Below are 12886 nucleotides of genomic sequence, written 5' to 3'. Positions count from 1 at the left end.
GGCCTTCCCACGGCTCGGCGGCGCGTCACGGCGGGGGCGCGGGGCGCCGGGGCGCCCGGGGCTGCGGCGTAGGACAGGGCCCTGGGAAAGGGCGGCGGCGGCGGGGGTGGCGCCCCGGGGCGGGGCCGGGGCGGGGCGCGACTGGCGGACTCGGAGCCGCCGCCGCCGCGGGGCTGGAAAGCTGGTTGCCGGCGCTCGCCATGAAGCGGCCCCTGGAGCCCAGCGGCTCGGACGGCGAGTCCGACGGCCCCATCGACGTGGGCCGAGAGGGCGAGCTGAGGTAAGGGTTGGCCCGGCCGACGGCGCCGAGGGGCCGGCGGGGTGGGAGGCGCAGGTGCACGCGGCGGTGCGCAGGTGTCGCAGGGGCGGGGGCTGGCTGCGCTGCCGGCCGCTCCTGTGCCTGGGGTTCCAGGGCGTTCTTGAGGTGCCGGGACCCAGGTGCAGTCCACTCCAGCGTTCTGAAGGCCGGGGTGGGGTGGGTGGGGTGCTTCTTCGGGTGAAATGCCTGGGTTGTGGAGGCATTGGTGAGAAGTTTTCCTGAAACCGCCACAGGTTGGGGGACCGCACCCCCTGACCGGAATTTGCTGCATCTACAGAATAAGCATTCCTTCCTGATTTTACCCTGGCCTGGGTGCAGTTCCTTTGGAGGTGGTTGGGAGGGTTTGGGGCCGGGGAATCTCTTCTCCTTTGAGCAAAATGGGACTTTGGCAATTGGGATTGAATACCAGAAGAAAATAGACACTGACCAGCGAGGGCTCTGGCTCCAATTCTAGTGTCTTTCCAGTTGATGACCCACCGCCAGCATCCCTCAGTGTCTGGTCAGTGAAATGACCTGATTCAAGCCTATGGAACACATGGCGCTCGTGTGGTTCGGTTATCTCCTGGCTCTGTGAACCCTCTATGCTTCGATTTTTCTCATCTGTAAAATGCGTATAAATAATAGAACCGACTTCACAAGGCATATTGGGATAATCAACTGAGATAATACATGTCTAGGGCTTAGCACACTCCTGGTGCATGGCAGGTGTTTAATTAGTGTCTGGCACACCCTGTCAGAACTGCCGGACTAACTGGGAGCCCACAGGCCAGGGTCCCAGCCCCAGGCTGCCGGCTTTGAGCAGCTGCTTTTCCTGCCCCAGCCTGTTGCCCATCGGTGGGTTACAGGAGGACAGGGGTGGAAGGGGAAGGCTTGGCTGGACCAAAGCTGACTCTTGGATAGAGGAGGATTCGGTGTGTTCCTAGGGGTATTTTGAGGGCATTTCAGTAATTTCTATACTCATTTCTTCTTGTTGTTGTTGTTTTAAGATTTTTTTTTTTAATTTATTTGTGAGACAGAGTTACAGAGACAGAGAGAGAGAGAGAGACAGAGAAAGAGCCAAATGGCTGTGAGAGCCAGGGCAGGGCCAAATCAAGGCCAGGTGCTTCTTTTCCGTCTCCCACATGGACGCAGGGGTTCAAGCACTTGGGTCATCTCATGCTGATTTCTTAGGAACATTAGCAAGGAGCAAGAATGCAAGTGTAGACCCCCATACCAGCCCCTCTCTTTTGTGTTTGAAGATTTATGTATTTATTTGAGCATCTGAGTTACAGAGAGAAGCAGAGGTAGAAAAAGTGAGAGCTAATTCACTAGCTGGAACTCTGTGGTTTCCCGTATGGATGCAAGGGTCCAAGTAGGGGGACCATCGTCTGCTGCTTTGACAAGGAGCTGGATCAGAGCAGCGGGGACTTGAACAAGCACTCACTTGGGATGCCAGTGTCCCAGGTGGTGGCTTAAACTGCTGTACCACAACTCTTATGTTCTGTGACCAGCGATGCTATTCAAAGATGAATTCTAGCAAAATGCAAAACCAACCCCCAAGAATAGCTATCAAAGGGTGAAGGGTGGTAAATCTTTCTTACCTCCGCTACCTTAGCATTTGGGATGTATGATACAATTTCTTAGGCAACATATTAAACTTTCTAATATAGTTGATTAGAAATTGTTCTTTAGGGGCCAGTCTTTTGGTGTTGCAGGTTAAACTATTATTTGTGATGCCAGCATCACAGCTTTGAGCATCATTTGTGGCTGCTCCACTTCCCATCCGGCAACTTGATGGTGGTCTGGGAAGGCAGTCCAAGTGCTTGGACTCCTGCCACCCACGTGGGAAACCCATATGAAGCTCCTGGCTTCACACTTTAGCCTGTCCAGAGCTCGCCATTGCAGCCATCTGAGTGAATTGGTGGATGGAAGGTCTTTTTTCTCTTCCTCTTTCTGTAACTCTGATTTTGGAAAGGAAAGGAAACTTCTGTTTAGATAAGCAGTTCTCTGACTCAGGGCTCATTAAAGGAAAGGGAGGAATCCAACACCATGTGTTAGTGGGGACAGGGCAGGTGATGCAGGGTCCCAGATTCCGGTGTGACTGTGTCTTCAGGAATCAGAGGTCCAAAGCCAGTGGCAGATAGCAGGATGGATCAGAACTGGCTTCTGTCTTCCACAGGTTTGTAGCCTGCCCAGGAACCTGCCAGGCCACTCAAAGGCCCAGGTGCAAAGAGGGACCGACTGTGGGCTGTGAGGGCACCTGGTGGGGAGGGGGCCGCTCACAACTCAGCCCAGCAGGTGAGGGCTTCTTGAAGGTGATGTGGCCTTTGAGCTAAGGCTTATGTAAAGGGTCAGTGGAATTCTTTCCCGTATCTGCCGGAGCCCGGAGCCCGTTGGCAGGGAGTGTGCTCAGCGAGGCCGACCCTGGCGAGGCGGGGAAGCAGTTGGACATGTGGCAGAGGCTGGCTCATAGATGCCTCTTTGTGGCCCTCCCCAAAGATCCCTCCCCCCAGCAAACATCAATGCTTCCATTCAGGGCACTCCGAGCCATGCCTGCTGTGGTCCCGACCCTGGGTTTGCCTGGAGGGACCCAGATGTGTCCTGCTCAGCCTCTGCCCTCTGGGGAGAAGAACTAGCTAGGCAAAGAAAGCCAGAAAAGCAGTGACAAGGGCCATGGTTATGGGGAGAGTGTTACAACATCCAGTCCCTCTGGGGTCAGCAGCAGGTGCAAACCCCCACATTCAGAGACCCAGTGATACAAGGCACAGTGTGTCCCACTGGCTCCACGGGCATCTTCCTGGTGGCTGTGTCCAGCCCCATCCGCGTCACTCTCCCCGGAGTCCCTGAATGAACCTGGCCTGGACACAAGTTGGGTCCAGATTGTGAATCTAGCCTCTGCCCTACTCCTCTGCAACAGTTAATGAGCACCTGTCCCATGTCTGGCTCCAGTTCAGGGTCTGTGGGTCCCTTCCTACACAGTGGCCTTTGAAGTCAGAGAGACCCAGGTTTGACTCCCCTGTGTGGCTTTACCCCTTTCTGAACCTGGCTTTTCTGTCTTGCAAAACGCGAGGGGGATAATGCCTGTGTCAGGCCGAGGCTTTGATGAGGTGATAACTTGTGGAAACCACACAGCTTTGGCTCAAGGTGACTTCCACAAAGGCTGCTAAGGGGACACCATCCAGTTAGGGGTGCTGTGTGCCCGAGACCACGTGCGTGGTCTGATGAAAGCCACTGAGCATCTGCAAGCAGCGTTACAGGCATGAGTCTTTAAAAAAAAAAGTCAAATTTACAGGAGAGAGAGAGAGATCTTCCATCAGTTAATTCTCTCCCCAAGTGGCCTCAGTGACCAAAGCCGAGCCAATCCGAAGCTGGGAGTTTCTTCTGGGTCTCCCACACAGGTGCAAGGTCCCAAGGCTTTGGGACATCCTCTGCTACTTTTCCAGGCCACAAGCAGGGAGCTGGAAGGGATGTAGAGCAGCCAGGACACGAACCAGCACACATATGGGGTCCTGGTATATGCAAGGCAAAGATTTAACTACTAGGCCATCACACTAGGCCCATGAGTCATTTTTTTCTTGTAAGATTTATTTATTTTTGTCAAAAAGGCAGAGATAGAAAAGGAGAAACAGAGAGATCTCCCTCCCTTTTCAGCTCAGGCCACAATGACCTGAGTTGAGTCAATTTGTAGCCAAGAGCCAGGAGCTTCTTCTGGGTATCCTACGTGGGTGCAGGGGCCCAAGCACTTGGGCCATTTTCTACTGCTTTCCCAGGTCATAAGCAGGGAGCTGGATGGGATAGAAAGTGAAGCAGCTGGGGACTCAAACTGGCACCCATACGAGATGCTGTTGGCCAGAGGTGGAGGTTTAACCTCCTTCACTCCGACACTGGCCCCACAGGGGACGCTTCTTAACCCCTGAGGTCTGGCACCCCATTTTTCTCCTAAATGTGAAATGGCCCAAACAACCCTTTCACTGCAGGCTGGAACAAAGAGTTCTTGATGAAGACTTGCCAGTGCCAGGGCCGCCGTGCTGGGTCAGGAGCTGGTGGACCTAGATCTACTTCAGGACCTGCCTTTGGTTTGCCTTGTGATCTGAGGATGACCCTTCTCTCTTGTGATCCGGCCCTTGGTCAGTGTGACATGAACAGGGTCATCTGTACAGGCTCCATGGGCGGGGGGCGGGGGGAGAAGGAGCAGGGTGGGGCGGGGTAGGCACTGAAGGGGTCAGGACTGGCAGTGAGACCTCCTAGAACACTGTCTTGTCCCTTTTCCCACCCCCCAACCACCAACAAAAAGACTACCCCAGAATTCTGGCGAAGAGCTGCTGGAGGCCCGTGGCAGGATCTGGGAAGAAGTTAACATCAGTCTTATGTTTAGCTCCTGTACCTCCTCCTGCTGTCGGAGCAGACCGCAGGTTGGAAGCAGCTCCGCTGGTGGCTGCTGCAGAGCTCTGGGGAGCTCTAAGGCTGGGGGACTGGAGGGCCATTCAGACAGACAGGAAGTGGGAATTAGAAGGGAGAACAATGCTGAATGCGGAGCCAGAAGACGCAGATACCCAAGCTGGCCTTGCTCCTTAGCAGCTGCGGAGGCTGGGCGAACTGCTTCAGCTCCCTGAGGTCCAGCAGCCCCATCTGGAAAATGGGGCTTTTGTTAAGGCTCCCAAGTGAATGGCCAAGTGAGGTTTGTCTGTGAGATTGGGGCAGGGGGCAGGTAGTACTGCAGAGGGTGGGGAAAAAAGCACAGACCAGGAGCCTGGAGGAAGGGACGACAGAGCTACCTAGCCCTGAAGCGGGCGTGCGGAGCCCTGCCAGGTGGTCCCTGAGGAGGGATCAGGCCGAGGGGCAGTGACGTGCATGGGGTTAACCCAATACCCCGAGAGACGCTTTATCAGGAGTGGGAGAACAAAGGCCGCGTTGCTTGGTGTCCCTTGGCGCGTGAGCCCCGTTCCCGGGGAACCAGGACTACTCCGTCAGCCAGGTGTCCCACGCCGGCAGCAGAGCCTCAGGCTTCCCAGGAACTTTCCCAGGTCTCTTACCAGCCTGGCTGGTCCAGATGTTTGGATGAAGGCTACCCCTTTCCAGATGCAGCTGGACAAAGCATGGCAGCAGCCTCTAACACATGCTGTTTGCTCTCTCCACCACCTTTTCTCTCTCTGAGCCATTGTTGAAAAGGGCGCAGCCACAAATGTCCAAAGGGCATCACATGGGCCACATGAACTCCCACTCCAAAAAGCCCGGGACACACACTGTGCGACGCCCGCCTCTCTAGTCCCCCAGTGGTACCCCAAAACCAGGGCCCGAGGGGGAGGCTCTGCTGTGAGCTCCAGCGTGTCCCAGGCCCTAGCAGAGTCCTGGGCTGTGTCGGTACATGGAACACACATGGTTTCCAGCTTTGTGGAGCACAGGGATTTGTTGGTGAGATGTACACTAATCCAGTGATCAGAGACACATATGCCAGCTGGCATGAATATTGTGTGTGGGATGCCGGCAAGAAGTGCCCTAGAGGAAAGGGCAGGCAGAAAAGCCTCCCCTGGGAGGTAACACGTGAGTTGAAGTCTGGGGGGTTGATAGAAGTGGCTACGGTCAGGGAGATGGGGTGAGCTAGAGACTGCTAGGTGAGGGTACTGCCTGGGAAACCCCAGAAAGTACAGAGCGAGAGAGAGTGGAGTTCTAAGAGGTGACAGGGCCCCTCTGGGCACATTGGTGTGGATCCTAAAAGTTCTGGGAGGTGGGCTCCAGATTTTCTAAGAGAATGATCAGATCAGATTGGCCTTGGAATGTCTGCGTTGCCTGCAGCGTGGACCTGGGCTGCAGCAGGTTGAAGAGGAGCCAGGTGGGGTCCAGCGCAGTAGCCTAGTGGCTAAAGTCCTCACCTTGCATGCACTAGAGTCCCATATATGGGCACTGGCTCGTATCCTGGCTGCTCCACTTCCCTGCTTGTGGACTGGAAAAGCAGCAGAGGATGTCCCAAAGCCTTGGGACCCTGCACCCGCCTGGGAGACCCAGAAGAAACTCCTGGCTCCTAGCTTTTGATCAGCTCAGCTCTGGCTGTTGTGGCCGCTTGGGAAGTGAACCAGTGGACAGGAGATCTTTCTGTCTCCTTCTCTCTATAAATCTGCTTTTCCAATAAAAAATAAACAATTCTTGAAGAAGGGAGGAGGGAAGGAAGAAACAACCAAGCCAGGTACAGAGAGGGGCCAGGGGTATGTTTTGATGAGGCAGAGCAGAGGTAGTGCCAGCACTGGGAACTGGAGGCTCCTTCCCTGAACTGGGGGCCCCAGGGGAGCGGGTTTGGGGGGGGCGGGAAGAAATCTCTCGCCTTACTGCTCAGGTGTGTCGCGGTATGCATTCCATAATGGCAGGGAAGTCGCCCTGTATAAAGCTGTCGCGCCAGTGACTGCCGGGAGCAGAGCTACCTGGGGCTGGGGAGGAGCCAAGGGCATCCAGCAGGTGCCAGGAACCTGAATTAGGGCCTCTCAAGTGCTGGCTACCCAAAGGATGACACCTTTGTGCCAACTGGCCAGCCTCTCCTTTCCCAGGGACCCGCAGGAACCAAAAAAAGGGGAATGATTAAACCAAAGATGATTTTGGTCCCTTTCTGGGCAGCGAAGTCCTCCCTCCTCTGGGGCTGAGGGCTGCAGAGGAGCTGGGGGGAACTGAAGCCTGGGTTATGGGGACAAGGCCTTCCGGGAGGCCAGGGCAGGGTCCCCAGCCTGAGAGAGGGGCCTGGGACCCAGATGCTGCCTCCCCCTCGCCCCCAGCCGCGCCGCGTGGGAGGAGGCAGCAGCTGCAGGCCGGGGCGGAGGGCAGGCGGCCGGCCCGCCCGGCCCGTGGGAAGCAGCGGCATCTGCTCTTTCCACGCTCGTTCCCAGCGGCTCCCTCTGAAACCCAAGCCGCCCTGGCCTGGCCCAGCAGCCCGTGCCCTTGGCCGCCCCGCCCCTGGGGATCCGGTTGCAAGAGCCAGCAGGGCCGCGGGCGGTCACGGCTCCCCAGCGGCCCCCAGGGGCAAGGGGCAGAGCCTAGCAGGTCGGGGCCCAGAGCAAAAGTCCCGCAGAACTGAGAGGCTGGTGAAAGCTGGGAGCTTGGGGGAGAGATGGGCCCTGCGGGGGAGGGAGTGAGGGGGAAGGGAGCAGACGCCCTGCCCCTCCCTTGTCGCTTGGCCGCTCTTCCCAGCTGGAGAGCCCAGCCTCCCAGGCCAGCCCAAGCCAGGGAGATGATCCCCCCAGCTCTGAAAAGCCTTCTCCTCCCCCCCCCCTTACCCGTTGCCTGTCCCCCGCAGCCAGATGGCCAGGCCGCTGTCCACCCCCAGCCCTTCACAGATGCAAGCCAGGAAGAAGCGCCGTGGGGTGAGTGTGTCTGTTATCGCCCCAACCCCCAACAGAGGTTTGTCCTGAAACCCCAGGGGCTCTTCACAGATTTGACTCTGAAGATGAATGGCGTGGGTTCAAATCCTGACTCCCCTGGGAGTGATCTGAGGACTTGGAGCAAGCCACTGTCCCTCTCTACGCCATTTCCTCCCCTGTGTGCCTGGATAGTGAGCAGTCAACAGTGCCCCCCTCTCCCCACAACACACAGATGCCAGCTTCTGTCTCTCTGGGCATGAGGGCTGAGGCAGGGACCGGAGGCGGGAGGAGGCCCCCAGCTTGCTGCTCTCTGTCCATTCTGCCTCACTCCCCAATCCAACACACCCCCGCCCCCTCTGTGCTCTGGGGACCCAGAGACCAGCCAGGACCCCTTAGGCCACATCCTTCTCCAGACCAGCCTCCATTTTCTTGATCTGTGAAATGGGATCATGATTTCTGCCCTGGCTTCAGTATCCCCTTATGGCACTGTGAGAGGAATAGGCAAGATGATCGTCTGAAGGAGAGGTCTTAGGCTGGACGAAGCAGCTGCCCAGACTTCCCGCCCAGGGCTAGGGTTCATGTCTCTGTTCTGATTGGTTGGGGCACAGCTGGGCATCTGCTGTTATGGAATACTACCTGCTACAGACCAAGATTGGAGGTCGAGTTCTGCTTCTAGCCTTGCACTGTCTTGCTGTGTGGCCATGAGCAAATCATTATCCCCTCCTGAGTTTGGTTTCCTCTTCCATAAAGCAAGACCAGGTTTCCCTCCCACACAGGAACATTAAGAGGGGAAAAAATGTTTTGATGTCCATGAGGCCGGTTGGCTTCCTGACGAAGCACCTGCTGACACTGTCTTGCCTGTCTCAGATCATAGAGAAACGGCGCCGAGACCGCATCAACAGCAGCCTGTCTGAACTGCGGCGCTTGGTCCCCAGCGCCTTTGAGAAACAGGTATGCGTGTTCAGCAGCTGATGGCGCCACAGGAAACGCCAAGCCAGGCATTTAGGGCAGATAAGGCGCCGTGCTTGCTGCTTGCCGAGTGGGTCACCGCTGCATGGGAGCTTTGGGGGTTTGTGGCTTTATGGCTGTCTGTTGAGGATTCAGTTGAATGAAGGCCATAAAGCCACAAGGGACAGCTTAACTGCCAGCAGGTGGAGCAAGAATTGGGCCAGCAGCCGCTCAGGGCCAGGCAGAGCCAGAGGTATGGCGGCAGGAGGACTCAGAAGGCGACATCATGCAGCCCCGGAAAGGAAAGGTGGCCGCCGGAAAGAGGGTCGGCGGTGCGGGGAACAAGCTGATGGAGAGACTGGCTGAAGAAGCAGCTCAACTGCAGACAGTGGCAGAGTGGGAGGAGGCTGGGAGAGTGGAGACAGTGACAACAGGACAGGGGAGGCGAGCCACGGAACTCACTTGCCCACCTCTGTCCTCACAGGGCTCTTCCAAGCTAGAGAAGGCCGAGGTCCTACAGATGACAGTGGATCACTTGAAAATGCTGCATGCCACCGGAGGCACAGGTACCCGTGCTCTTCCCGACTGTGTGCAACAGGCAGGCCCTGGAGGAGTCAGGATTCATGGTCCCCAAAGAGGGAGACTCTTCCTCCCCTTGTCCTAACCCTTTGCTCAACTCAGCACCTTCCAGTCCCCGGGTGGGGGCAGCTTTCTTCTGCACCACAGCATCCAAACAGGACTGGCCCTGCTCCTCCACAGGTGGGCGTGAGGGTGTGGGAGTCAGCCCCCACAAGCCAGTCCTTCCTGGGGTGCCTCACTGTACCCACCTGAAGCCAGCCAGGAGCCTGCCTGACACTCACAGTCACATCCGTTTCCCTGGTCCCGCCGTCTGAGTTGTGAGGCTGCCCTTGGCAGTGCTCATGGCTTGCTTATCTTGGGAGCATCAGTGTATCTCAGACCCTAGTCCCTTAGGAACGGCAGCTCTGAAAAAAATTCCAGACAAGTAGAAGTTCTGTCTGCATGAGGCTTTCCTTCCTGTTGGCAATTTCATAATCCGGAAACCCTGGATGCTCCACAGACCTTTGCCACAATGACCTAGGTATCCAAGGCCTAACTATCCCAGGAGTGGATGTTTACAGGTTTTATCTTTTATTAATTTTAAATATATAGAGGGTGTTTTTTTTTTTAATTTTATTTGAAAGGTAAGAAGGCATACACAAAAACCAGATCTGCCATCTATGGGCTCACTCCCGCCAAATGCCTGCAACAGCCTAGGGCTTATCTGGGACAAAACTGGAGCCTGGAACTCATCTTGGGTCTCCCATGGGGGTGTCAGGGACCCAGATGCTTGAGCCATCACCTGCTGCCTCCTGGAGTACAGATTAACAGGGAGCTGGAAATTGAACCCTGCTCTGGGATGCAGGTATTCCAAGCAGCATCTTAATTGTGGTACCAAATGCTTGCCCTGACAGGTACTTTTGAAATAGCCCAACCAGGCCTGGCACAGTAGTGTAATGGCTAAAGTCCTCACCTTGAACGTGCTGGGATCCCATGTGGGTATCAGTTCATATCCCAGCAGCCCCACTTCCCATCCAGATCCCTGCTTGTGGCCTGGGAAAGCAGCAAACAATGGCCCAAAAACTTGGGACCCTGCACTGCATAGGAGACCTGGAAGAGGTTCCAGGTTCCTGGCTTCGACTCGGCTCAGCTCCGGCCATTGCGGCCACTTGGGGAGTGAATCATGGGACAGAAGATCTTCCTCTCTGTCTCTCCTCCTGTCTGTATATCTGATTTTGCAATAAAAATAAATAAATGTTAAGGAAAGAAGAGAGGGAGGGAGGGAGGGAAACAGCCCAATCAGGTGCTTCTTAAAGCCTCAGTGTGCAATCATCGAGGGACAAGTGAAGCCACGGGCCTCAGAATCCTGAGGCAGGTGGCTCTGCGGGGAGCTGCTGCAGGAGGAATGTGCTGCCACTAGTAGAGGCCGCTGTCTGCAATCAAACGAGAGGGGAAGAGTTCAAATTAATTTATGGTTATCCTATTATGAGAAATGTGGTGATTACTATGTGGGTGGCATGCTTTCACATCCATCATCCTGTTCGATTCTCACGGGAGCCTGGAAGGTGGGGGCTGTCAACCAGGTCAGGGCTATCGAGGAAGGCAGGGGATCGTGGTTTGGAGCACGGCTTTGGGTTTGAATCCTGGCTCTTTTGACTAACTTTACGACTTTGGATAGATCATTTAACGTCTCTCTTCTTTAATTACATCATTTCTAAAAACAATCATAAGAGGGCTTTATGAGGATTAAATCACATAGTGCAATCAGGTGTTCAGAAAAGTCAGCAAAGGTAGAAAGGGAAATGGATTTGCTTTCCATGTGAAGCAGGGCAAGGGCTCATCTGTAAGTTGTCCTGATCCAAACACAGTCACCTGCCAACCTGTCCCCCAGTGATGCTCAGTGGGCATCTCAGCTCTATACCAGGGACTAGATATTCACTGTTACATTCATGGGGCCAGTGCCGACTCACAGAGTTCTGTCTGCCCAGAGGTGACTGAGAGATAGGCAATCATGGAAAAGTGTTAGGGGCGTTATTGAGTGGTTTTGATGCTATAAAGCTGTTGGTGGCTTTGTTCAAAGCCCCAGGGTTGTGTAAATCTTTCAAGGTCTATTGGCTGGCCAGGTCTACCTCAGTGCATCCACAGACCCATAAACAGACACTTGACCTGAACCCATTTTTGACCCTTAGCTGCCAAGCACCCTCCATCCTAGGTAGGGGACTTCATTCCCACTTCTCAGATGGGGAGACTGGAGGCTCAGAGAGAGGAAGGGACATGTCGGAAGTTAGGCAGGGCCAGGGTGGGGCAGACTCGGTGTCCCTCCCTCCACCTGTATGCCCTCACTCTTCCTCACCTTGTAGGATTCTTGGATGCCCGAGCCCTGGCAGTTGACTTCCGGAGCATTGGATTCCGAGAGTGCCTCACTGAGGTCATCAGGTACCTAGGAGCCCTGGAAGGACCCAGCAGCCGCGCGGACCCCGTCCGGATTCGCCTCCTGTCACACCTGAACAGCTACGCTGCTGAGATGGAGCCGTCTCCCATGCCTGCTGCTCCCCTGGCCTTCCCCGCCTGGCCCTGGTCCTTCTTCCATAGCTGTCCGGGGTTGCCAGCCCTGAGCCATCAGCTTGCCATCCTGGGAAGAGTGCCCCCTAGCCCCATCCTCCCCAGTGCCTCCTCTCCCACCTACCCCATCTCTACCCTCCGAAGCCCTGCCATGCGCAGAGCCACTGGCACCATCCTGCCAGCCCGGAGGAGTTTGCTGCCCAGCCGAGTGGCATCGGCCACCCGAAGGGCCCATGCCCTGGAGAGGCCAGCCGCCCCTGTTCTCATGGGCCCCAGCAGCAGGGCTTCCAGGAGCAGCCACGTGGCTCCCCTCCTGCGGCCAGCCTCCCCTGCCTCTCCTGGAGCTGTGGGGTCTGCGTCTTACTTGGCCAGTCCCACACCCAGCCTGTCTGCCTTGGGGCCTGCCGGGAGGCCTGCAGGAGGTGCCATGCGCTACCATTCCTGGGTCTCGGAAATCACGGAAATTGGGACTTTATGAGCTGGTTCTCCCCATTCTGCACTCCCCACCCCACCATCCACAGGAGTAAGGAAGGGTCTTTTTCCAGTAGCCTGTTCTGCCTCGCTCGCTGGACTTGCTCCCATGTGAAGGCACCCCCTCGCCCACTGGAAGAAATCTCTCCCTCAGTCTCACCTCCTCTCTGCCTTTCCCAGTTGCCCACCCAGTTGTCCTGGAGCCACTCTGGTCTTAAGGCTCAGTCCCAGCTCTCCCTGCACAGATGAGTCCTGGGAGGGGACTGTGCCCAGCTCCAGCTCCTGCCCAACACACGGAGGGCAGCGGTTATGACTCCTGGGTCAGGGGTCAAAGCTGTAGCCTGCAGGTGCCGTGCCCAAGGCAGGTGTCCTCTGCCGAGAAGATAGGCCCCATTAGGGGCAGCGACTCATCAGTTGCAGCCTCTGCTGCAAGGGGCCTAGACAGAGCGGCTGCCTGCCTCATTTCAACTCAGCAGGGGCCACAAGAGGCCCCCTCACCCCCATCCTGGGAGCCTTCTCTGCTCCTTCCTACCTGCCTTCCTTGACCACAAGACAAATGCTTTCTCTGCTACAACCAAGTCATGAAGACCAGGAGCCCGGCAGGCACTGCCCCCTGCAAGTGCCTGACAAGCACCCCGAAGCTGTGGGGACAGCAGCAGTAAGACTGTGAGCTGGTGTCCTCTGTCCTCACCCCCAGGCGTCGGACCAC

General features: G+C 56.3%; 1 protein-coding gene across 1 annotated transcript; it reads left to right on the top strand.

The window, feature by feature from the left end:
• Window positions 1–200: 200 nt before the first annotated feature.
• Window positions 201–12184, top strand: HEYL (hes related family bHLH transcription factor with YRPW motif like). Its single transcript, XM_040974043.1, has 5 exons — window positions 201–280; window positions 7575–7641; window positions 8506–8589; window positions 9071–9152; window positions 11505–12184. The coding sequence occupies exons 1-5, from the start codon at window positions 201–203 to the stop codon at window positions 12182–12184; spliced, it is 993 nt and encodes a 330-aa protein (XP_040829977.1).
• Window positions 12185–12886: the final 702 nt, after the last annotated feature.

Source organism: Ochotona curzoniae, unplaced genomic scaffold, assembly GCF_017591425.1.
Source record: "Ochotona curzoniae isolate NIBS_2020 unplaced genomic scaffold, NIBS_Ocur_1.0 contig_2404, whole genome shotgun sequence".
NCBI lineage: Eukaryota > Metazoa > Chordata > Mammalia > Lagomorpha > Ochotonidae > Ochotona > Ochotona curzoniae.
This window is presented reverse-complemented; position numbering and strand designations above follow the sequence as displayed.

Bases quoted from the DNA above. Each gene is read 5' to 3' on its own strand.
- HEYL (XM_040974043.1), top strand. From the start codon at position 201: ATGAAGCGGCCCCTGGAGCCCAGCGGCTCGGACGGCGAGTCCGACGGC. The intron at 281-7,574 runs GTAAGGGTTGGC...TGTCCCCCGCAG, and splicing joins GGCCGAGAGGGCGAGCTGAG to CCAGATGGCCAGGCCGCTGT. The intron at 7,642-8,505 runs GTGAGTGTGTCT...TGCCTGTCTCAG, and splicing joins CCAGGAAGAAGCGCCGTGGG to ATCATAGAGAAACGGCGCCG.